The sequence below is a fragment of the Larus michahellis genome, chromosome 6 (assembly GCF_964199755.1).
Source record: "Larus michahellis chromosome 6, bLarMic1.1, whole genome shotgun sequence".
In the NCBI taxonomy this organism is placed as follows: domain Eukaryota; kingdom Metazoa; phylum Chordata; class Aves; order Charadriiformes; family Laridae; genus Larus; species Larus michahellis.
In genome coordinates, this window is record NC_133901.1 from 13813589 (window position 1) to 13839270 (window position 25682).

A 25682-nucleotide genomic window follows, 5' to 3' on the forward strand; every position below is an offset into this window, starting at 1 on the left:
GAGCCCGGAGGGGCGGCCGTCAGGGGCCCAGCCGAGGCCGGAGGGACCTCGCGGGGGACCCACAGAGGCCCGGGGGGCCCGTCGGAGGCCGGAGGGGCCCCACGGAGGACCCAGAGGCGGGAGAAGCCGTTCCGCCTCCCGCGTCCCGCAGGACGGGGGCGGGCCACAGCGCCCGGCGACGCTGGCTCTTGCGCGCCCGCTACTGCCTCCTGTGCTCTGCGGCGGTGAGGGAATGGCATTGCTGGGCTTACCCAGCCCTGGCCTCACGGCCCAAGCGACGCTTTGTGCCGCTCCGCTGGGGAGCTGCAGGCGCTGCGTGCGGTTCCGCCATGGCTCCGCTGCAACTAGGGACGCGGACGCTGCGTTCGACCCTGGTGACCAACTGTGATGTAGCAGCGGCCAAGGGCCCGCTGCAGGGAGCCCGGCTAAAGCGGCCGCTGTGGGGCTGGCGAGTGCTGAGCTGGCTCCTGGTGGCCTTGGCTGGCTCTCAGGGGCCATTCTAGGAAAGGGGGAAGGATGGTCTTTTGGGGAAGGGCTCTTCCCTGCTCCCAAGGCAGATGTGGCCCACGTGAGACTCGTACAGCTGCCCTGTGCCACAGGGTGATGCTGAGGCTTCTCTCCTGCCTTGGGACCCCCTACCCTGGGCACAGGTGTGGAGCCAGCCCTGGGGCTGCAGGATTCCTCTGCCAGGCATGTCCCCCCAGCCGCAGTTTCTTCCACCCTGCAGCATAACCCACCGCAGGACAATGCTCAGAAGAAGATGAGAAATCTTCTCTGGGAACTGTGGTGGTTATTCTAAAGCAGCTCCTCTGTGCTTCCTGGTAACACCACTTCCTTGTCCTCACCAGGACAGGGGTTTGAATGCTGTTAAATGATTTGAAAACACCTGCGTGAATGGCTTTGTGTGTGCCAGAAAAGTACCTGACAGTGGCGGCAGGGTCAGTGTGACTGCGGTGCCCGTCCAAAGGATTTGTCCCAGTCGGATTCCTTTGTGCGTGGTGTTTGGTGTGGAGACTCTTGTGATCTCTAGACGTCAATAACCAAACACATCAAGAAGTTACCATTTCATTAAATTAATGCCACCAGACTGAGGGTCTTTCTTTTTAGAGTGGAGTCTCTTGTTGCACCTTACATTAAATGCTTTTTTTTTTCTCCTCTCTGTCCTGTATATGGCAAAAAATTCCCATTTTTCTAAAAGCAAATAAAACAACAGCTGGATGTGCCAGAGGCTGCCTGTTGTAATTCCTGGCACGTCTTTACAGTGCAGTTTTACATCAGTTACATTTCTCAGTGCCTGTAATTGATGCACCTGATGGTCATGACTTAATTCCTTACTGTGCCTTTGAGCTTCTTGCTCAGTCCATTGATGCGTAAGGACTCAAAATTAGGCTCTTTGGTGCACGAAAATCTGGAATCCCGTTACCAGACGTTTACATCCGCATGGATTACTGGAGTCCCATCTCCGATCCGATAGTGAATGCGGTTCATTCCAGAATCTGAGCTCATTAATTGTGCGTTACCCAAAGTCTGTGCCTTTAGAGCAGCTTCAGTGTGAAAGCAGCTTCACACACCTGGGTGCTGAAGCAGCATATTTCCAATTAGTGGCATAACAAACTGAACAATTAACCTTAGGGCTGGAGGAATGCTTGGTCATTTTAGCTATACCCCTACTTTTAGGTATGGAAAGCGTAATATGCTTAATCTGGCATTTCAATCTCTTTATTTCACATGTGTTCAGGATGATGCCGGGTGGCACAGCGCTATCCCAGACTCCAAACCAGCACTGCGACTCCCCGCAGCGCGCCTTTGCTGGGGCTTTCGCTGGCTAATCTCGGCGGTTCTTTGCCTTGGGTACCATCCCCCTGGATATGAGTCAGTTTGTCACCACAGCTGCCTTATGGCTCGTGTGTGTTTAGCCCGTCGGCACCTAAAGGCACCTCGCAGCTCGTCCCTGCTTCCCACCCCAAAACGGGCTCTCCGGGAGGCAGACTCCGTCTCGTGGCCAAGCACGGGTCTGGGCGGTCTTACTCGGGGTGTAAAATGGCAGAATGTGAACTCGGCTCCTGCCTGAGCTGAGCAGGGCCCATCTGAATTCCTGCCCGTCTTCTCCCCTGCCCACCAACCCCTCCCAGACGTTCCTCCTCCTCCACGGGCTGTCGCGGTGGTGTTTGTCACTCAGCTCAGAAGGGACACCGCCATCACCACCACTTTGTGGACCCAGAAGGACTAGGAGTGCCGGGCAGGGGTCCCTCAGCTTCCCGCCACCATTGCCATGGCAGGGGCTTGCATGGAGGTGGCACATCAGCTCAGCAAAGCCCCGCTGCAGCGTCTGCTCCACATCTGGTCTGGGCTGGGAGGATGGCTTTGGGGGAGGCGTGCGGAGACCCTGCTCTGTCCTCCCGGTGTCACCAGAGAGGTGCCCAGCACTCCTGGAGATGGGCTCTGCTCCCTCCCCTGCTGCGTGGTACCTGGCAGGGAAGGGCGAGCGCCTTCAGGGCGGCCACAGGGGCTTCCTGGGAAAGCCCCGCTTGTTTGGGAACGGCTCAGCAGTCGGCTGCGGGTGGCAACTTCTTCCTGTAACTGCTCCAACGTAACTCCCTCTTCTGCTCTGAGAAACCCACAACAATTTATTGTCGTTTAGACAGGTATTCTCTCACCCGATGACCCCTCCCCACCCAGGAAGGGGAACTGGGAAAAAACAAGGAAAGCCGAGGACTGAAATTCAAACAGGTTTAATAGAATAAGACTAGACGATTAACATTAAGAACACTAAAGAACCAGTATTGATCCCGATACCAATAGAAAATGCACAAGGACTATTCCCAGCCCATCCCATCAGCAGAAGCCGTGCTCTCCCAGCAGGGACAGCCAATGTGGGACCCTGCGAGTGCTGCGGCGTCCGGAGGAAGGGAAGGGCTCAGGGCTCCGGCACCGGGGCAAGGAGTGCTTCCGATGGCAGCCAGCAAGGGGGAGAGAACTCTGCAGCAAACTTTCTCATTTATACTGAATGGTTATAAATACAGAGAGACATCTATATACACAAACACAGAGAGACATCTATATACACACCTGCACAAGCGTCATTACGTATGCAGGCTCCACACTTCCAAACAAATCATAATTTGAAATACGGGTGGTCTGACACTGAGAAGGACACAAGAAATGCACGACTGGAGGGATGCAGCAGGGAGAATCTTGCCCATCCACATACCCCGTACCCCTTTCTAGTGTTTAGAAGTTAATAAGCTTTGAAGAAATGAGTAGAGAAATCATATTAGCGTAAGCAAATGACTGAAGTCTTCATCCCTTTGACATATTTTTACAACAACCTTTGCTACATTACGTTAAGATGGATGTGGAAGTTACTCTGATTAAAAAAAAAAAACCAACCAAACAAACAAAAGACCCGACTACCATATTAAACAATTGCTGACCAGGCACGTACCAAGTAATCACCACCACCATTAACTAATTCACACAACGAGACTCACTACTTTTCCCTTTAACTAGTCTTCTTCCCAGCCCTCCCATGCCTGAATCACATGCACTCCTGTGAGCGCAATTTCAATGAAGGAAAACACAATAAAAGCGACTTGGAAAAATGTGGCAATTATTACAGCATACCGATGGTATCTCAAGTGTGTTCCAGTATTCGAAGTATTAGTAGCACCTAATAACTTAGAGCCTCTTCAGTTAAAAAGAGCTTCCGGAGTTTAATCCCACTATGGACTATAAACTCTGAAAGAGAATTTGAGCGGGGATTTTCTTTCCCTTCTTTTTTTCACACACCCCTCCCTTTTTAAACTGTGACATAAACCAGTTTCAGTTTGCTTTGCTGCTGAAATAGCAAGTCCCATTACTTGCGAAAGCACCTGGTATTTCTTCTCCATCCCCAATGCTGACATTAGGACTCGTGGCTCCACAATCCAGTCAAGCCTGCAAAGCAATGCAGCTGGAAACGCAATCGGGGAAAAAAAAATAAATCAGCTGATTTAATTCCCAGATCCGACTGGCTGTCCAAACACTAGTATAAGGGAGAAAGCAGAACACGTTTTCAGGAGCACAATTCTTGTTGGCAGCATGGACTTGGAGCAGCTCAATGGACAGTCGGAAAGTCATATCCTAGATTCTTTATCCAAACGCTGCTGCTACTCTGCAGAGACTTGAGCGCTTCCCGCTTCAAAAAGTAGAAAAGCCATTGACTCGGTAAAATAGAAGCCTTAAGTAAGCCAAAAATGTCATAAATAACACTAGCAAGAGCATTAGAAAAGCCGCTCCCTCATCTAGGCTGAAATAGCAGGTTGTAGCTCTGTGCTCTTCTCTCTTAATTTTACAAACGCCTACATTGCGTACAACTTGCCTATTTATGACTCACAAAAGTTCAGACATAACTCATTTTAAGCCTTGCTGAAGACTGTCTGCACGGGATTTTATTTTTTTAAATAAAAGTATAGAAAAGGAAAGTACAGGGAAGCAGGAAGAATGGGAACGTACAGACTAGGAAGTAGGTGGGATAGCAATTGCTGTCCTATCACACCCTGCACAGTTACCTTTCCAAAAGACTTTGCTCGAAAGGTCTTCGTGTTTCCACTCCTTCTGATTGGAAATACAGCGCAGGTTATCCTGCCAAACTTTTACTAAAGGTCGGCTGCCGTCTTAAACTGCTTTTCAGTGGACTTGCACAACAGCAATTCAATCAACCTTTTATAAAAAAAGCTAACCCACAGAAATCCACCTTGAGCAAGTCAGAACTAAGAGTTCCTCCCCAACAACACAACAGTTGTAAGAACGACGTGAAGACACCAACGGAGAGGGAAGACCGGGGGCGGCACGAGCCTATTCTCTAATCCCTGTCTTTCAGCATTCATTCCCATGCAGCATTTTTAACCTCCCGCAGACCAAGTTTTCCTAACCTCAGCTCCATGGAAGGACAAACACTTGCACTATTAAAGCTTCTTACAGGGCATCTGAAAGAGAAAAGGCCCTACCCAAAGCAAGACACTCCAATTTCCTGCTCAGAATTGTTACGTTCTCTTCAAAATGGATTTTTTGCCACCTCCAGTGAAGGCTAAAACTTCAAACTACTCATCACCTCCACAACTCCTGCTGAGGCTGCGAGAAGTTCAAAAAGTACAGGCTGATGAGGGAAAAAAGCACCCAAACCACAGCGCTGACCCCGGCACTGCACTTCTCCGTAAAAACTAAAGACCTCAAAGGAAAACAAGGCTCATTTCCCAAAGGAAAAACACCCCGACCCCGCCGCCGCCGCCGGGGCCACGGCGGGCTCGGGCCGCGGCGCCGCCCGGAGAGGGGCGGCGGAGGGAGGGATGGAGGGGAGCGCGGGCTGTCCCGGCCGGGCAGCGCACTCAGGCTCCGTGTATTACCCGCTCGCCGTAGTTCTGCTCCCCGCTGTCGCTCATCGTCCCGCCGCTCCCCGCCACCGGCACCGCCGACCCGACCCGACCCGACCGTCCCCGGCGCCAGCGCTCTCCGCAGAGGAAGTGACGCCGCCCCGCCGGCGCGCGGGCCCCCGCGCCAGGCCCCGCCTCCCCCGCCGCCGGCCCTGAGGGGAGGCCCCGCCCCGCGGCGGCCCTGGCGGGAGGCCGTGGCGGCTGGCGGCTGGCGGCGGGCGCCGGGGGTGGCCCCCTCCTGCCTGGGCTTGGGAGCTGCTGGGGGCCGGGGGGGCGGAACCCGACGAGCGGCCCCTTCAGAGACAGCTCCAGTGCCCGGTGGAGCTGGTCCTGCCCGCCCGAGCGGGGCCAAGGCCAGGATCCTGTCTTTCATGGAAGCAGAGAAGGGGTTGGCTTGGAAGGGACCTTCAAGCCCACCCAGTGCCACCCCCTGCCCTGGGCCGGGACACCTCCCACCAGCCCAGGCTGCTCCCAGCCCCGTCCAACCTGGCCTTGAGCCCCTCCAGGGATGGGGCAGCCACAGCTTCTCTGGGCAGCCTGGGCCAGCGTCCCACCACCCTCACAGCAAAGAATTGCTTCCTCACATCTCATCTAAATCTCCCCTCTTCCAGTGAAAAACCGTTCCCCCTCATCCCATGGCTCGTGCCCTCCAAAAGGCCATTTCCTAAGGAGAAGCGAGGCCCAGCTCCCACACAACTGCTCGAGCAGAGCACAGTGTTAACAGGCTGTTGCTCCCCAGGGGCTGCTCTCAGGGAACCTCCTTGGGGCACAAGGACACGAGCCCCGGCTGAAGGGCCAGAGCCCAGGAGGTGACCCTGTAGACAGAGGGGACGGTGGCTGGTACGCCTACCATTTCCCCACCACCTCAGACGCAGAGGCTTTCAGCAGCCACCAGCGCTGCCAAGCGACCAGCAGCAGGGATCCCCTGACGGAGGACGGGGGACAAAATCCTGCTTTTGTACTCAGCAGAGCACAGGGTCAGCCTCAAAACTGCAGCCCCCAGACAGCGAGAACCCAAGAGAAGGGGAAAGGACACTTCAAGCATTCAGCTACTCCGTCCTAGCGGTAATAAACAGCTAAAATCTTCCACGTCCTCCGGGAGCCCAGGAAGATGTAGCATCTCATGGAGGGACAAACCACGACAGATGGCCTTTGCAATAGTTCTTCCTTTGGAGAACCTCCTCTGGTTTGGGGACGGATTAAGCTCATCACTTTGAAAGCAGAGGGCGATGTGGCTGCTGACCCGCACCACAGCCAAACCACCGCGTCAGCCGGCCCAGGAGAGCAGACCTTCAGGCGAGGAGCAGCCTGGGAAGGCTGATCCCACCCACGGCGACAGAGGGCATGGCCCCAAAATCACCAGCTTTCCCCCCGAAGACGAGGAGAGGAGAGACCGCATCACCGGGCAGGAATCACTTCACATGATGGTAACTGCCATTACAGAAACAACAGCAGACGGTCATTTGTACAAGCGTTCCAACACGGGGCTTCCAAACCACCTCTTGGGCAATTTTTCCTCTGCGATGGTCAAGGAAAGACCTGAAATCCCACTCCAGCTCCGGAGTGTAAACTAGAGGGGGGGAAAAAAATGAAAGAAAGGGGGAAACGCCATGTTTAAACTGATCTAGCTGGGTCTGAGCGTAACAGAGCGAGGATCGACACAAGCTCTTTATTGGGCAGATGCCTGGAGGCAGCGCCTGTGGCAGAGCAGCAATAATCTCCTACTTGGCTGTTCCTGGGATTCTCGCTGCTGAACAATGTCCTGGTTGTCCCTTCAGCATTTTGGGACAATCGCTTGGAGGTTCTGGTGCTCTGATACCCAGCCTGGCCAGAGTCTTCTTCCTCCATAGACTGTGAGTGAGCTAAAACCCACATTGATATGTCAACCTTATTTTCAAAGACAAAAAAACCCTAAATCACTCTCCTTACCAGATCAAGTTTCATTCCAGTAAGGCTCTTTAAATAATTTAAATATTTATTTTAATAAAAATAAATAAATACTTCTCTTTTCACATTACAGAACTCCCTGGAGACAGAAATAAAACAAACCAACCCCAACCACAGGGGGTTCTCTTGCAAATCAAAAGATGGTAAATGCTTTCTTCTGATGGTCATCACAAATCCACTTGTAGGCATCAAGTAGATGGTAGATTATTCCAGAAACAGAAGAAAGCTCTCTTTGAGGAAACAGCAGTTCAGCTCCTTCTTGTTGGGAAGAGAAGGTCAGCTCACACAACTGTTGCCACCACCAGATGAGTCCCATTTGTCCATAACATGACCACGTGTGCTGTGAGAGAAGTTCCACTCGTGCAATGTCACCACCACCAGATGAGTCCCATTCGTCCAGAACGCGGCCACGTGCGCTGCGAGGTGTGAGCAGCCCTCTCTGCGATGGAAGTTCACAGCATTTATTCTTAACCATTCCCTTGGCCAGGTGACACCAACCTTTCCAGCTTGTGCTTAAGGTGTCTTAGCTAATTTCAAGGAGAGTTACTGTCTCCAAAATAGGGGCAGGCAGGGGGGGAAATAACAATCTTAACCACTACTACTTAACCTACAGAGAAAACCTTGTGTGCCTGCTGCTATTTCAAATGAGGTAGTAGAAAAGTAACTAAAAGAAGAGGTAGTCACCCAAAGGTGATGACAGTGTTACTCTGGTAGAGCATGCCTCACAGCAGCTCTTGATGGAGTATTTCCCAGACCATCCTCTCGCGGAAATATGGCATGTGGATCTGAAAAGAAAAGAAAACTCCATGAAATACACGTCATGGCAGAAAGAGACACAAAATACGCATAAACACCCAGTTAATTCTTTACTATGAAGTTCCTTTTAAGAACCACCAACGCTTGCCCTTCCGGTACAACTTGGCTTTCACGTGCACAGCTCCTAAGAGGGTGACATGCCACCAAACCCAGATCTCCTTGACCACACAACAGCTCACAAGCACTTTCACAGAAGAGCACTGCCTTGGAAAAGAACCAGTGTCTGCATTGGTCAAAGGCTGAGACCCATTTCTCCCAAAGATCCAAAGGCCAGATCTCACAAACCCACTGGCTCCAGTATCTCCCCCAAGAGGAATCTCACGGGGAGCAGACACCTCAGCCGCTGCGTAACTTCCCTGGCTCTTGTCTCTGTGCGAAAGGGGCTGGAGCTGTTTAGAACCTTCACTCACCTGTGTAAAGGTCATCGGTCTGTCTCTGCAGATGTAATCTGCGTATTTGCAGGTGAAAACGCCGCAGTCGCTTCCGTTTGATTGCTGAGGGATTTCCTAACGAATGCAAAGAAGATGGAGAATTTGCCTCTGTCTTCAAGGAAAAGCAACTTGGAAGCAGCACCCATTACCAAAAATACCCTAACCAGACACTCCTGAACTTGCACCATCCCCAGTAACCGCTCCCCAACACAAGGAACAGACCCCAGGAACTGCACATCATCCCTCCCCTCGGCTTCCTACGCTCGGATGTTACAAGCCAAATTCCTGGCAGGCTGATAAGGGACAGCAGGCTTCCCCCCTGCAAGGTGTCTGGAGGTTTCTACAGTGTCTTTCTAAAGTGACATCCCTTAAATCGAGGCTTTCGGTGCTGCTTGTAACTATTAACTTGCTGAGAAACATCAGCCCAAGCCCTTGCTTTGTCACGTGCCAGGATTTGGGCTGCAAACAAGCAGCCCACGTTCTCTGACAACTGCTAAAGAGACTTGAAATTTGACTTGTGAAATGGGGGCAAAGCCAAATTCACCTTCACGTGGCAGAGCAATTTTAAAAAAAAAAAAAAAAAAAAAAAAGAAAGTATTCAGCCAGTAAGGAGAGGCACTGCGCAAAGATTTCATCCCAGCATGGTTTCCTGGTCCACTTGCAGCCCCATGTGGTACCAGAAGATGCTTATGGCTGTTCTCTGAAGTCCTGGCCTTATGAGAAAGCGTTAAGAGCTTCGTGACAAGGAGTTCTAGTTCACATTTCAAGTGCAAGTAGGGTTTGCTTACGTGTGGCTCCATGCTGTGAACAGTCCACTCCGAAACATTCAGCTTCACGTGTCTTTTTTCACGGCTCTCCTCTTGCAGGTATTTGCTGTTTAAAACAAAAGAAAAACCACTCTTCATCGCTGTAATTTAGGCCAAGAAAAAAAGAGCTGCTGAAAGATCACAGGAAGACGAATGGCAGGAGAGTAAACATGTCAGAGGATCCTCACAGCAGCTGATTTCAGGCATTTGGAGGAAAAATCCAAATCTTAAATTTACAAACGCTGCGAGAGGCTGCGAGCTAACCATCAGGAATGAGACCGACAATTCCAACAGAGGCTTCCACAAAAGCCTAAGTTCATTGCTTAGCAGAGGCCAAAAAACCCCAAATCCCATGTTATCAGAGGAAGAACAGAAAAACCAAGCAAGGAACCCTAATGTCATCAGCCCACCACGTGCCTGAATCCCACACACTGCGTGCGCCTCCGGAAGGACAAACACAAAAGCTTTTGGGCCAGCACCTCTGGCTGAGGAAGTTTCCAGGCCACCAGTTGCTGGAAAAAAGGACTGGATGCAGACCTGTTCTTATAGCCTTTCCCAGGCACCTGCTCTTAACTGTTCAGGACAGCACCGGACTAAACCAACGCTTGGTTTGTCTCTGCGGGGCCGCTCTCCTTGCTCTTGGGCTACAAAGCTGCTGGATTAAGGGGTTTGACTACCTCTGCATCAGTGGCAGAGACTTCTAAGGACGCCTGCTTGCACAACAGGAAAACCTGTCCCCGTTACGTTGGAGAGGTGTGCGTGCCAGCTGACACAGCTGCAAAAGCTGGCTACACGGTATCTGTCTTGAACGAGAATGTCAGAATTACAAAGAGCACCCAGCGGTATCTTCAAACACTTCTGCCCTCAACTTCTTCCCTTTCGTCAATAGCCCCATTTTATTGATCACTAACAAAGTTGGTGCCCGTGTGCCACGGGGCTACCATGTCTTTGTCTGTGCTATAGGGGGAAGGTGGCAGAACCCAGGCATCCAAGACGTTGGGTGGAGGGGACGACGTGAGACTAGGGAAGGAGTCACTGTCAGACAACTCGCAGCAAGCGAATCCAAGATTTCTCGTTTGTTATCTACAAGACATGTGGAAACTTGCAGCCGTGTCACAGGGGCAAAATCCCAAAACGTTCTCCTCATTCACAACACAAAAGCACTGACTGAGCAGTTACTTACAGCAAAGTCTCACAAATCTTGTCCCCTCCTTCTTGTCCCCGGGAGTCAAAGTATTTGACGGTCTTCTTTCTCATATCTATGACCTGTTATTCAAAGGTGACTGTTAGACAAAGCACCACCTTGTGCTGCACAAACCTACATGACTTTTCTTGCTAGCTTTTTCTCCCCACCCAACTCTAAACAACAAGCCCGTTTGACTCACCGCTAGTGCCCAGTGCAAGCTCAAGTTAATGGGCACGAAGATGATGTCCTTCTGGAAGACATCCACGCATCGGGTCAGTCTTCTTACTGTTCTGTAGCCCCCAGAAGCTAGTTTTTCATAAAACAAAGAACTAAAAGCGTGGACTGATGGATATCCTGCCTTCTTACTTCTCTCCATCACAAGACCCATGTAGAAATTAATGACCTGTACCACAAAGAGTAAACTGGAGATGTAAAATCAGACGCTAGCTTACCAAACGAAAAATACAGCCACATCTCTTTTCTGGCCACCCTGAAGTATGCAGCTGAGAGAACTCCAGCCTCAGCTGTCAGCTTTTGTTGTGAGAACATCGCACTTGGTTACAGCTGTTTATCAAACTGCACTTTGGTAAAAACACCTGCCACCCACTCCAAGAACCTGGACTAACTCCTGGAAGCACATAACACAACAAGTGAAGGAACTGCCAGGAACGCTGGACCCTCAAGTACCTAAAATAAGAACTGCACAGAGATTTCTAGCCTCTGCTGTGCAGGTCATCAAATAACTTTGAAAAGTACACGGTGAAGGGGTATTTTTAAAGAAATGCTCAATTAGAAGATCCCTGTGCTGCAGCTACTTTTACCTCATCATTTAGCCAGCAACCGTTCCTTAGGGTGTGGACGTCCTCACGAGTCACCTTTAGGTTGAAGGCACTGCTCATGATCTCCTCTGGCTCACCTTTGCCTAATGCGGCAACGACCTCTCTCTCCATGGCCTGAAATGGACAATTGAATGGGGAAGGACTTGTGCAACAGAGCATCGAGCATGCCAACCTGTGGGCAGCTTTCAACTCAAACACGGCCTGGAAATGAAGCTCAGGTGACAGAGCAACTGCCTTTGCCGGTTCTCGGCTAGGTTAGCAATCGCCCTTTTTGGTTGGTTGGTTGGTTTCAGCATCCTGACTTGCAACTTCAGGGCCCAGGTTTGCTTCAATTTGTTTTCACCAAGGAAGCTGAGATAAAACGCAGGGACGAGCAAACACACAGCAAACGCCTTTCCCATGCGATGCTGCAGCCCTCGCAACGCTGAGGTTTAAGGCAACCGCAGCAGGCATTCTCCATGCCAAGGCAGCTAAGTCAGGAGCCTGAAAGAATGGGAAGGTGGGGGAACTTCAAGTCACAGCTGCAGACGCTCCCTAACAGCTTAAATGCAAGTTCTTCAGATTTCAAAAAGCCTGAAGAACCACCTATAACAAATGGAGTTCCTTGCAGCTGTTTCACAGCCTTCTCTTTTGTCAAACAGCCTGTCAGCTACGGTACCTCTGTGAGTGGAGTAAAGTCTTTTCCTATTCTTCTCAGCCTTATGACTTTCTTTCCTTTCACGGCAAGGGCGGGTGACTTTTTGGCCTGGGTGGGTGCCAGAGGTACTTGGCGTAACACACCTTCTGCAATCTGAGCTCCACGCTGTTCCTGTGAGACAAAAGGACGTCAAGCTACCAATCCAGCACAGATTTTTTTGCTAGGGGATAGCACAGAAAATCTTGCTCATGTCTAAAACTGGAAGGGCTTTTGTACAAACATCTAACCAGACGACTCCAAAGTTACTTTTTGTCGAGGACTGCATTCCAACTGCGCACCCATGTAGTGCTGCACTCAAAACTAAACGGAGGCAAGAGAGGCAGGAAGTTAGTTTGCCTTGGAGTAGCGTTAAGAACCCCAGAAAAGCCTCCACAGGTAGGTATCAGGTTGAGATGGAGATTAATAGCTCTGATTTCCAGGACTAAAATTTAATTTTGATCTCAATCCTGACCAGAGACGAAAGTCAAAGAGATGTACTTCCTATCTCACAAAAAAAGACACCACTAAAGATACCACAGTCCAGCTCTGCAGGTCAACCAAGCCTGTGCAGTAAAGACTCTGAGGCTGTACCCAACACATCAAAGGGGAAGAAGAAAAATAGTATAGGGTAGTGCGCTCATCATAGTCCAGAAACAAAATGAACGGCAGCAGGAAACCCTTTGTGATTGTGCTACTCAACAAATCATGCTCCCGCTTCCCTTGGGAAAAACGACCTGGACGAATACAGATATTGTTGAGGAAGTAATGAAAGGGAGGAGCTCAAAAATTTCTGATCACAACCAGATACATTTTCCTAAAAAATGGAATCATGAATAACACAAGCTTACCCCTGCAACTGCAACAGCTTGTTTCACCGCTCCGTCCTCTTCCAGACATTCTTCTGCTGGCGGGGAGCCCCTGCGAGGAGAGGGAGAGAGAAAGAGAGAGAGCAGCGAGCTGTGGACCTGTACTGTCCCACGGAATTCTCAAGAATTCACCTTCTGGACAAGAAATGCTTTTTCAAGGCTGATGTTGACTACAGCCTCGGTTGCACCCCTGTGACAACATCGTCTCCGCTTCCAGCACGGTTCTTTCGGAGCAGCCAGACTGGCATAGAAGGAAGCGCTGGAGCTTTGTACATTTTTTCCCATCTCCCTGTGCAAGACTCCTTTGGTTTCTCTTGATCAGTTTCATTATTTGGAAAACAGGGAAGCAACCAGCACTTCCTCTGTCAAGTGCTCTGGGATCTACTGGGGATAAATGCTGTGTGCTAGGGCTTATACTGCAAGGTATAACATGAACACCCGCAACTCTACCTGCAGCCACATACAGTTAGCTTACGGGAACTAAGACCAGCACAGGGAACTAAAAATGGGACACCTACAGGATATTTACTTGCCTCCTATAGGCTAGTCAAGAGAGTGACTGTCCCCATTTGGAGAGGATTACCAGTAAAACCACGCAAACTCTGAAGAGCAAACAAATACACAGACAGTAACCTTGTCTGTCTATACGTGCCTTCCTCAAAACCAAGAATTTGCCTTGCCACCAAAGACCCCCTTTTTCAGGAGGGAGACCTACAACAGACTCTCACAGTATTCTCCACTTTCAGTCCAGCGTGGTAAGAGTAGGTATCACAAGCTTTGTCAAATGACTTCCCTTGGTAGTTAAATCCACAAAAAAGGCAAGAAAATGTTCCTTTTACTTCAACCCGTCATACTCTATCCATTCCTTTATTTCCTTCTCTCCCCTCACGCTTAGGTGAACCACTGACAATTCCAGCACACAACAGTGCCGCACGGCTAAAGAGAGCGCTAGGCTTTAAAGCGGGGAGAAGAACAGGCACGGAAAGAGACACGCGCACAGAGCCAAAAGAAACAAGAACCATGATGAAAAGAGACTCTACCTGGTCACAACATCGCCCTGAGATGGCTCTGGGCAGCAAACATCCACCCATGTGATACCTGCACAGAAAAGCAGTAGTATTAAAAAAATAAGTCAACTTTCAATTGCCATTAGATGTACGTAGCTCTCCGTTTCTGAGGAATAAATAAAAAAAAATATATTTAAATGACGACTGTACGGTTAGGAAGTTTGAACTCTGGCAAGCAGTGTGAACTTTGAATATCATGTGGGAGTGTATAGGAAATGCCCTATTTTCATTTGAAGTCTACCTACAAACTGGAATGGATTTGAATCATGGGGATACTCACCAGTCCTCAGAGTTGCATATGGATAAACATCTCCTCCTCCTTTTGTTTCTTCCGGGTCAGTCATCACAGGTTCCTTGGAATAGGCTTCAACCCTTTGGTGCAGCAAAAACAACAGAGGAGAATCACTATTTTTATACCTAGGGCATTTCTTGTCAGTACATACCAATTCACTAGGACAGATCCAGTTCAGACGTACGCAACTGTCTACGTTAGAGTTGGAAGTCATGGGTAAAGCAACAGGTATACGTAACGTAAAATTAAGCTGTTTAATCCCTTGGCAGAAACATCCTGTCTCCTGCACTAGTTTCCGGACAAAATGCAAAGGCATTTCCATGGGGAGTTTACGTTCAGAAACTCGGCCACTTTCAACTCGGGCACACTGAAGATACACGAGTCCAATTTTCTGTCTCTTCAGAATTTCAAGAGAGATCAATCCATCGTGGTATTTGTTCCCTTTACCTTTTCACCAGTCAATCAGTGGCTTTTTTGGTTTGTCTTTACAAAGAAAGAAACATTCTTTGCACATCCTACAAATACCTGGGTTAACCTGAGGAGGCCACCGAGGAGGACATTTTACTTCAGACCTGCTCTACCCTGACCTCAGAGACTACATGCTCATTAGCAGTCGGAGTGCATTAGGCACGTGCCCTGGGAACACGCTCTGGTTTAGCTTCACCTGAAAGGAATCTGCTTCACATGCTCCAGCTCTGCTCTGAGATATGAGCCCAACAGATCATTCAGAGACTATTCGTGCTTCATTGCAGGGAGCTGAAGCGGGGGGGTCGGTCTTTTAAAAATTACTTTGCCCCAACACTTGCCCTGGGACACTGCCCAGAACCCCCACTGTAGGACACAGTCATCCCCTCCGTACAACACCTACAAAGTTACCACCAAAAAGTTAAAGGTAATTTTTCCTATAATTACTTGCGGAACCTTGTCGGCTCTGGATTAGGACGGCTTCCAGCATCTTCTTCCTTTACTGGTTCCAAAGGCTTTTGATGTTTCACCTTTTCTCCTCGCTGAACATCCTAGCAAAATGGAGGGAAAACCAAACAGCTTAGAACCACTGCATGTGAAGCAAACGTTTGTCATCCGGATATAGCGTGGACTGCACAGGCTGCTCCCAAAATACTGGCACGTTATTCACATTTACTTTAGCAGGAATTCCCACCTTCCTTTTGTGTTAGCCCTGCTCTAGGAGCTCGTGTCCCACTACAAGGCTCAAAATTCCTTCTGCAACTGTTTCCTCAAATGGGGGCCTCTGCTCTTCAGCTATGGTCTGCACCCCTTGCCTAATAATTCAGGCTAATAGGCATTCCTGCCAATAGACATCATGATTGGCTGCTATGAGTCCCCGGGCGTATCCTAATCATGCTCCACAGCTTGCCATGGCCTGCTTCTCCAGCACTTTGCCCTACGTTCTTCTCCCATGTAAGCTCATCAGGAATTTTCCAATGGTTCCTTCAGGTGTTGGAAGGAAAGGACAGGGAAAGACCTCTCAGATAGCCCTGTAAGGAAGGAGTAGCAGCAACTCAGTGGGTTTTTTCCCTCCGCTATCCTTTTAGACTTGCTACCTAAAGAGCAGAGTTGAGCTAGGTTAAGGACAAAGTAGTGAAACAACTCTGCAACAAATACATACTTAGTGACAAGGCAGTACAGCTCCACTGACAAGGGAAACTGGCTGCAGGGTCCTCCCCCACTACACCAGGTCCATGAAAATGGTTTAAAATTCAATCCTTTGGCAACAAACCACTGCTCTGTTCCAAGACTTGATGCACGTAAAGGCAAATGAAATGCTATATGCTGATTTCCCAGAAGCATCCCTTCAACTTCTTTCACTACACCCACTGTGCTGTTACAAACTGCTCCTGCAGCCTTTACACACCGTTTTGCTATCAGTGCTAAGTTCTTTCCGTTCAAAAGACACATTTCGCACTCAGGTTACCTCTTCAGCAGTACAGAAAAGCCTCCCCATTTTGCTGGCTTCCAAAGTGCTGCGTTCTGGCGCAGCGCGCTCCTTAATGGGTGGCCTCGGTGTCAAGACGCTGCCTGAGGCAGGTTTGATGTCCTGCTTGCCCCTCTGGCTTGTGCTAAAAACATCAAGGGCAAAAGAAATAGTATCAAGAGAAGGTTCAAATATGCAGCTCCCGATGCTAGCTTCACCAACAGCTGTTGTGTTAAAGCACGTACGCTGATGATGATGGAGACAGACGCGAGATGTTTACAACCTTTAGATGAAGACCTGCTGTCTTCAACTAGCTCATGGGAAAGTACAGAGAAGTCAAAGCGAAAATCAGAACAACTGCCTTGAAGATACACTGCTGTTTGTCACCTCAGCCTCTTCTCAAGTTCTACACTTCCTCTTACCACAGACCTTTAATCTTTATCTAATCTCCTGTGGCTATGAAGTATCCGGATTTAAAGAAAAAGCTTAAAATCAGTTGGGGGAGAAAAAAACCAAAAAAGCAGCTGGAGACCTCCCTTAGTACAGCAGCCTGAGGGAGTTCCAGGCTACCTTGGAGGAATATTGCTCTGTGGACACAAATACAAATGTTAGGCAATACGCAGGAAGTTCAACAACAAAAGTGAAAGGCAATAAACCTTTCGGAGAAGAACTCCAAGAAAACGGAAGGATTTTTACCTCAGACACGGAATTGTCTTGTCACAAAGGGACAGTGAGCGTAAGGCATCAGTAACTACAAAAAGAAATTGAAGGGTTTTATGAGTTTACAGTCAAGAGCTTCACAAAAGAAAACTTGTCATTTTCTCTCCTACATCATAACATTATTTGTGTTATGTCACTTGAGGAGAGTTTCAGAGTTTCATACTGGCAACTACAGAAAGTTGTGCACACAAGGGATTGCCAGCCAAAACCCGAAATAAAAAAGGGTTATCAGGACCTACTACCCAAAATCAGCTTTTCAAACAATTGACTTCTGGCAAGCCAACAGTGGACATATCAGAACTGAAGGACTGCATCCAAGGCAGCTCGTCTACTGAGATGACAAGATCAACGCCTGGCTCCACTCCAGAGGCAATGCAAGGATGCAGGCAGGAAACAGAGCTCACACTCAAGTATTCCCAGACGCTGCCTAGTATTGTGCCTGCAATAAGCCCTACAGAACTCTAGGGCTCCAGCTGTACAGTGCACAAGGGCGGGTGAAAAAGAAACGAGTTCATAACTCCATGTCAGCCTTACCAATCCGTAGCGTTCCTCCTTCTTCCATACACCATCTTGGTCTTTTAGCTGGAGGCTCAGAAAAGATGGACTGCAAACAAAAAAAAGGAAAACAACGAGAGTAAAACATGAATTCCATGTGAATGCCAGCAAACATAAACTTCCTGAAATTTAGTCAAGTCTGTTCTGACTTGGGGACCATGATTTGCCCGCTCAGACTGCGGAAGAATGGCAATCTACAGGAATCCTCCCCTGGAATGGTGGATTATGAACCTATCAGAAGGAGGTTTATCCAGAGGAAGTACTCAGTTTTTCTTGCAAAGTAGTGTATTTTGATTCCTTAACTACAAGCTTGAGAAAGAGAGTAACAACAGTTTACAAACACAGGACAACTATAAACTGGGATGATGGGAAAGTATCTGGAAGGCAACAAACGCTTTGCTCCTCCCTCGGCCGCAAGTGCCAGAGCAGAGGACGCAGAGCTGAGGAAGGCAAACCCAGCACACACGAGCTGCCTGCTAGAAATGGAAAAGAACCACCTACTGCTGCACAGGCTCAGAGCAGGCCCAACTTCAGGACGCTTCAGGGAGAGACGCTTGCTCTTTCATCTTCCACAGATTCGCCCTATTTTCCCAACCCTTGCTAACCTCTTCCCCAGACTGTGTGCTTGGAGCATCATGGCTGGCTGACGCTCTCCGGCGTTTAGTTGCCTTGGCTCGCAACTTCACCAGAGTGGCAACTTCTTCAGCCTTCTCTCTCTGCTCAGAGTTCTCATAACCTAAAAAAACGAAGACAGGCCATATAAGAACATGATAGGAAAGGAGATTAGGATTTCTATTTGCACCAAAGCCCCTCCTCTTAGTCCCAGCTAAAGCAGTGTAACCCATTTCATGTTACGCGCCCTTCTGCCAACAGCACTTGGTGGCAATTTTTGTATTAGTTGCCTCACTGAGCAGCCCCTCAGAGCCACAGCTCAAAGACTAACCCACCCGTGAGTCTGCCAGACAGATCTGCAAAAAAACCCTGCTTTGGGGAACATTCCCTGTTTCCGGAGAAGCAGCACAGGGTGCAATTTATCCTCCTCCCACCTCCACACACGCATGTAGTTTGTCACGTGTACGTGTTTATTACGTATACATCCACACGCATGCAGTTTATTACCTACAGTAGTAGATAAGCTAATGCTTATCTCCTTTGCCCACCAGCTTCACCACTCATGCCCATCATTGTTCATCTTTCTATCACGGAAAAACCTCAAGGGGCAGCAATAACAACCACCCTGTGCTTTAGATTGCCTTCAAGAGACTCACACAAGGGAGCTTTGCTATTTTACTGCATATCTCGGAGAGCATTGTTAGAAAACTTATTTTCAGCAGGACAGCTTCTCAAGCCGTCTAACACACTTTCGCTTGACTTTCATCCTAATTGCTTCGCCTGTCACTGCCAGTGAACTCTTAGCAAAACTGGGTCTCCTGGTCAGGCCGTGACACGACAGCCTGCAGCGCCCACAAAGGCGCATTCTTCACTTTGGGATTGTGCTCTGCACAGCAGCTGTGAACTACTGCTTGTGCAACGAGTGGCTCCTTCCAGAAGACCTTCGCTTCTCCCATTCACCGGGGAACATGAGACGCTCAGCAGAGCTTCCTGGAGCAAGCTGCTCCCAGGGAGCAACCACACTCCCCAAAACGTGGCACGTGTTGCCAGATGTTCCCTCTCCTTGGAGAGACACATGCGACAGGCACGCAGATGGCTCAGCCATCTGTCACTGGGAGCTCTGGGGCACCTGCAACGCTTAACGTCTGGGAAGGCATCCCCCTGTCTTCCACCCCACATACCTGCCACATCCCCATGCCATGCCTCTCCTCCACCCAAGATATCCCTACATGTATACAGACTGTTCCCTGCTCCTTCAACACTCCTACTCCAAGTCTCCTCCCCTTTTCTTTCTTTTCAAACCCCTACACTGTGCAGAGGGAAAGCGAGTCGGGGGGAACGTCTGGAACCCACACTCATCTCAGCATCACGAGTGAACAACTCTGGCCGCGGGCACAGGGCGACCCGACAGCGGCGGGACCAATGGCCAGCCACACAAGGCAAGAGCCGGGCCGGGAGGAGGGGTGCCAGGGTGGGAGAGGGCGGCGCATGGCACCTGGGAGCCCACGCCGAGCCCTGCCGCCCCGCAGGGGGGGCTCTGGGCGGGCAGAGGGGACAAGCCCAACCCAGGAGCGTGGCGGGGACCCCAGGGCAAGACACCACACTGCACCCCAGCCCGCAGAGCGGCTAACGGCTCAAGCCCCTCAGGCCGAGGCGATGGGGCCGAGGCTCCTGCCACCCCCAAGCAGGCCCCGGCGGGGTCCCGCAAAGGCCCCAGAGCTGGGGCAGGCCACGGGGGACAGGGTTTGGCAATGGGATGGGGCGATGGGAGGGGGAGAGGCCTGTGGGTGGCCCGCAGGCGGGCGGGGCGGCTCACTGACCTCGGGGGTGGCCTCTTGGAGGGCGACGAGGCCTTCGGGCGGCGCGGGGCGGTGGGCAACGGTGGCGAGGACGACGCCGAGGGCCCCCAGCAGCCGTTCGTACATAGGCCCCACGCCAGCCTGCTGCGGAAGTAACTACAAAAAGAAATTGAAGTGTTTTATGAGTTTACAGTCAAGAGCTTCACAAAAGAAAACTTCTCGTTTTCTCTCCTACATCATAATATTATTTGTGTTATGTCACTTGAGGAGAGTTTCAGAGTTTCATACTGGCAACTACAGAAAGTTGTGCACACAAGGGATTGCCAGCCAAAACCTGATATAAAAAAGGGTTATCAGGACCTACTACCCAAAATCAGCTTTTCAAACAATTGACTTCTGGCAAGCCAACAGTGGACATATCAGAACTGAAGGACTGCATCCAAGGCAGCTCGTCTACTGAGATGACCAGATCAACGCCTGGCTCCACTCCAGAGGCAATGCAAGGATGCAGGCAGGAAACAGAGCTCACACTCAAGTATTCCCAGACGCTGCCTAGTATTGTGCCTGCAATAAGCCCTACAGAACTCTAGGCCTCCAGCTGTACAGTGCACAAGGGCGGGTGAAAAAGAAACGAGTTCATAACTCCATGTCAGCCTTACCAATCCGTAGCGTTCCTCCTTCTTCCATACACCATCTTGGTCTTTTAGCTGGAGGCTCAGAAAAGGTGGACTGCAAACAAAAAAAAGGAAAACAACGAGAGTAAAACATGAATTCCATGTGAATGCCAGCAAACATAAACTTCCTGAAATTTATTCAACTCTGTTCTGACTTGGGGACCATGATTTGCCCGCTCAGACTGCAGAAGAATGCCAATCTTTGCAGGATCTCTGACGAGTACACTTTAGGCTTTTAATACAGGCTCTCATACCTGCAGTGATTAAAACAATATAAGCTTGTCACGCAGTTATCACTAGTCCAAAGTGTGGTAGTTTAGCCCTTCAAAAACATATTTTGAACAAATAAGAGTGAATGACTCTCTCACGAACAAATAGTCAGAGCATGACAGATTCTTATTCCTCTTATCCTATAGGGCAATAAGAAAAATAGCACTACTACTTGAACCAAACTGGGAAGTCAAGCAGCTCATGACTCATTTTGACAGAGTCCCAGTCCTACAGGCATTCTCCCCCAGAATGGTGGATTATGAACCTATCAGAAGGAGGTTTATCCAGAAGAAGTACGCAGTTTTTCTTGCAAAGTTGTGTATTTTGATTCCTTAACTACAAGCTTGAGAGAGAGAGTAACAACAGTTTACAAACACAGGACAACCATAAACTGGGATGACGGGAAAGTATCTGGAAGGCAACAAACGCTTTGCTCCTCCCTCGGACGCAAGTGCTAGAGCAGAGGACGGAGAGCTGAGGAAGGCAAACCCAGCACACACGAGCTGCCTGCTAGAAATGGAAAAGAACCACCTACTGCTGCACAGGCTCAGAGCAGGCCCAACTTCAGGACGCTTCAGGGAGAGACGCTTGCTCTTTCATCTTCCACAGATTCGCCCTATTTTCCCAACCCTTCCTAACCCCTTCCCCAGACTCTCTGCTCACAGCATCGTCCCTGACTGACGCTCTCCGGCGTTTAGTTGCCTTGCGTTGCAACTTTCCCACAGTGGCAACTTCTCCAGGTTTCTCTCCATGCTCAGAGTCGTCAAAATCTAAAAAAACAAAGACAGGCCATATAAGAACATGATAGGAAAGGAGATTAGGATTTCTATTTGCATCAACGCCACAGCTAAAGCAGTGTAACCCATTTCAAGTTTCACACCCTTCTGCCAACAGCACTTGGTGGCAATTTTTGTATTAGTTGCCTCACTGAGCAGCCCCTCAAGAGCCACAGCTCAAAGACTAACCCACCCGTGAGTCTGCCAGCCAGATCTGCAAAAAAACCCTGCTTTGGGGAACATTCCCTGTTTCCGGAGAAGCAGCACAGGGTGCAATTCATCCTCCTCCCACCTCCACACATGCATGCAGTTTATTACGTGTACGTGTTTACCACAAAATTAATAAACCAAAGTAGAAAAAGTAGAAAAGTCAAAAGAAGTACAAAAGCCAGAGTTTTCTAAGGCAGATGAAACCTAAGAAAAATCAGGCCTATTAAAGACTTCTGTAACGTCCAATACCTGTTCTTCTCTTTTTGGCTGGAGGCTCATCGGGATCCTCCGCAGGTGTACAAATGCTGAGGAAAGAACACACAGAAGAGTGGTTTGAAACTTCCTGAAGCTTCTACCAGGCTCACTTCCCTTCACAGGACCCAAACTTCCAAAGTTACTTTTCGTAGCCCAAAGGTTTCCCCCTCCAAGCACCCCTGTGATCATCTCAGGCACACACACCCACCCTGAGCACACCGCTGAGCATCCCCCATCAACCCCCCACAACCTCTCCCAGGCAACGGACCGCTCACACACAGCTCATTATCCCACTACACCCTATTAGGCCTCTTTTCCTCATTCTCCTAATGCTTCCTAATGTTTTACATCTGTTCCTATCACCAAAAACTTGCAGAAGTTAAGATGCCAAGGTTTCCTCTTTCCTCAAGGAAAGCCACATACCAGCCATTACTAAGCCTTCCAAGTTCCTCAGTCACTACACGGAGTTGCAAAGAAAAGACTAAGTAGGACAGGAAACAAAAGGTGGGAAAGCAACTCATGCAGACACCCACTGCAATAACTTACTGCTAAAGCAGTGCTCGGGAACTCGTTCTTCAAAGGATTCTTAGCTGCACCCTTTCTTATTAAGCGTATGTCCAAATATTCTATCACTTGATAACAACGATAAAATCCAGTACACATTTTTACTTTGGGAATGGAGCACAAAGGTTGCTCCTAGTTGGTTTTTTCCTCTATTTGCCCCACAAAATGCCATGACAGACGCCAAGGATTCTTTGAAGAATTCTTCCGTCTTTCTTACACAAAATCATTCCTTTTAAACTGTTATGCCCCCAAAACCTGCTGCTATCACCACTTATGGACTATCTCATCTTCTCTCTGTATCAGGAGCACAAAAAGGAACCGATATCCTTAGCGGCACCTTTCATACAATACCAAGAATATTTGCTTTTACTATGCTGTTAAAGTCAGGCAGAAAATATCAGGGGGGGAGGTCTGAAAGGCAAATACACTATAATAAAAATGCAACCTTACTCAGCATATTTGACGTGGCAGAAGGTAAAACTAAGGAACCCAAAATATTGGTATTCTCCTGCTCGACTTCAGCAAGAGCTAGCTCATTCTGGGCTGCTTTTCAGTGAAAGCTTTCCAGCCTCATTCTTCTGCAGGGATAAGCACAATCCAACCTCCTCAAGGCTACTTCCTCAGAGAAGCACGGTTTAAACGCCTGACTGCGGTTCATAACCACAGTTTGTGAACACAAGTGCCTCTTTCTCCACCTTTACCAGAGCACCCAACACCTGTGACAGCCTTGTCTTCTCCTTTTGCACTTTAACAGACACTTGGAGGGCTAGAATTACTTGGATCACAAGAAAAGATGAATTCTCTCTTGCCAGTTCAGAAATAAACGTGGAAACCTTTGCTGTTCTGAAGTGGGCATGGCCAGGGAACGTGCATGGACAAAAGGGAAGGAAAAAATCAATCTAAGCCTAGCTACCTCTGTCTCCCATGGGAATACACAACCCCGGGAGGAGGTTAAACTGTGTCATTGCAACTGGGGTTTTGCCAAGGACCTGCCAGAAACAGGGAAACGCACAGAGTGTTGAGTAGTATTTGAAACATGCCGAAAAAACGGGCCAGAGAATAAAAGCAACTTGAGACCGCTCTCCAGGGAGAGACGCATTCATGTCCTTCTCCACGCTCTACAGGAGACAGCACCTATTTACGCCCAGCATTTGACTTGCCTCCTTAGCAAGGACAGGAAAGAAAGAAGGTATTAGGAAAACTCAACAACTCTGTAGGCTCCCACAGAAGCTCAGGCCCTCTTCTTTTCAAAACCTCCTCCCCCACCAGTGTTGAGGGCACTTCATTAAGATTTATAATTTGAATTTGTAAAAAATTCAAGTTTTCACAGGGTAACCCCCCATCCCAAAAAATCGCAGACTGCGCTTCAGCAGTGCAGTACGAGAGTAGCTAACGCTTATCTCCTTTGCCCACCACCTTCACCACTCATGCCCGTAATTGTTCATCTTTCTCTCATGGAAAAGCCTCAAGGGGCCGAGCCCAGCCCAGGAGCGTGGCGGGGACCCCGGGGCAGGACACCACACTGCGCCCCAGCCCGCAGAGCGGCTAACGGAAGGGAGGGGAGGGACGGGGAGGCGGCGCCATCTTGGCGCTGCCTGAGGGAGGTGGCAACGGCCGCCCAGCCCTCCGCCGCCTCCTCCCCGCTTGGGCTGGGCCGGTGCCTGCCCGCCCCCTCCGTCCAGGCGAGGAGCTTTCCCTCTCAGAAAGCCCCGAGCCGGGCCCTGGACGGCGGTGGGACGCTGCTAAACCCTCCCTGGCGGGCCTGGGCCCGTTTCCCTTTAGGTTAGAGGCCCCGCAGAGGGCGGGTTGGAGGCCGCAGGGGCCCAACCGAGGCCGGAGGGACCTCGCGGGGGACCCACAGAGGCCCGGGGGGCCCGTCGAGGCCGGAGAGGCCCCACGGAGGACCCAGAGGCGGGAGAAGCCGTCCCGCGTCCCGCAGGACGGTGGCGGGCCACAGCGCCCGGCGACGCTGGCTCTTGCGCGCCCGCTACTGCCTCCTGTGCTCTGCGGCGGTGAGGGAATGGCATGGCCGGGCTTACCCAGCCCTGGCCTCACGGCCCAAGCGATGCTTTGTGCCGCTCCGCTGGGGAGCTGCAGGCGCTGCGTGTGGTTCCGCCATGGCTCCGCTGCAACTAGGGACGCGGACGCTGCGTTCGACCATTGTGACGAACCGTGATGTAGCGGCGGCCAAGGGCCCGCTGCAGGGAGCCCGGCTAAAGCGGCCGCTGTGGGGCTGGCGAGTGCTGAGCTGGCTCCTGGTGGCCTTGGCTGGCTCTCGGGGGGCAATCCTCTGCCCTGCCCTGCTGTTAAGGGGTGGGGGGTTTAATAGGGTTCTTCCTAGTGGTTTATCAGGTGTTGCCTCTGGGGTGGAAATGTGCCAGTGCTGCTGCAGCCACGTCCCGGAGAGCCTTTTCCACATGAGGAATGAAAATGAATGGTTAAGTCCAAGAGGAGCAAAGGGGGCAGATGAAAGGGCTCAGGGCAGGAATGGCCGTTTGGGACAGCCCTTGTCACAGGAGGTCCCCCTAGCTTTTGACACCTGCAGGGAGTCTTAAGTGGTGGTGGTGTCTGGTTTAATGACAACGACCTTCCTCATTGCTTTAGGACCTTAATTGCCGCTCCACTTTATGCTTCAGGGCTCTGGCCCAGGAAGATGCCTGAGCGCTGGAGGCAGAAGTGGCCATGGCAGAGGCGCTGCAGGCAGGCTGCAGGCAGGGTGGGCGGTGGAAGCAGCCCGGCAGAGGGCAGGGCGGCCCCCGCAGGGCCTGCGACTTGGAGATGCCTCTTCAGTCGGCTTCTGCCTCCCTCTCCTCTCCCCATCCCGCCGGTGTTAGCTGAATCCTGCAGCCGAGAGCTGGAGGGGGCACAGGGCATTTGAGTTCCTGGGTGAGGAAAGACGCGAGGTTTTTCTCAGTTTCTCTCTGTGAAGCCAAAACTCACCTGCAACACTCCCGTTTCTGTCCACGGTGGAGAAAAG

The 25682-nt window shown here is 50.3% G+C and overlaps 1 protein-coding gene across 1 annotated transcript; it reads right to left on the bottom strand.

The window, feature by feature from the left end:
* Positions 1–7364: 7364 nt before the first annotated feature.
* LOC141745346 (sentrin-specific protease 2-like) lies at positions 7365–21568 on the bottom strand. The gene is made up of 17 exons (XM_074593022.1): positions 21564–21568; positions 20616–20685; positions 19974–20112; positions 18151–18281; positions 17525–17594; positions 16271–16494; positions 15250–15353; positions 14326–14417; positions 14019–14076; positions 12961–13030; positions 12095–12244; positions 11419–11550; positions 10797–11000; positions 10595–10677; positions 9394–9478; positions 8585–8680; positions 7365–8143 (listed from the first exon to the last, which is right to left on the bottom strand). The coding sequence occupies exons 1-17, from the start codon at positions 21566–21568 to the stop codon at positions 8081–8083; spliced, it is 1776 nt and encodes a 591-aa protein (XP_074449123.1). The 3' UTR covers positions 7365–8080.
* Positions 21569–25682: the final 4114 nt, after the last annotated feature.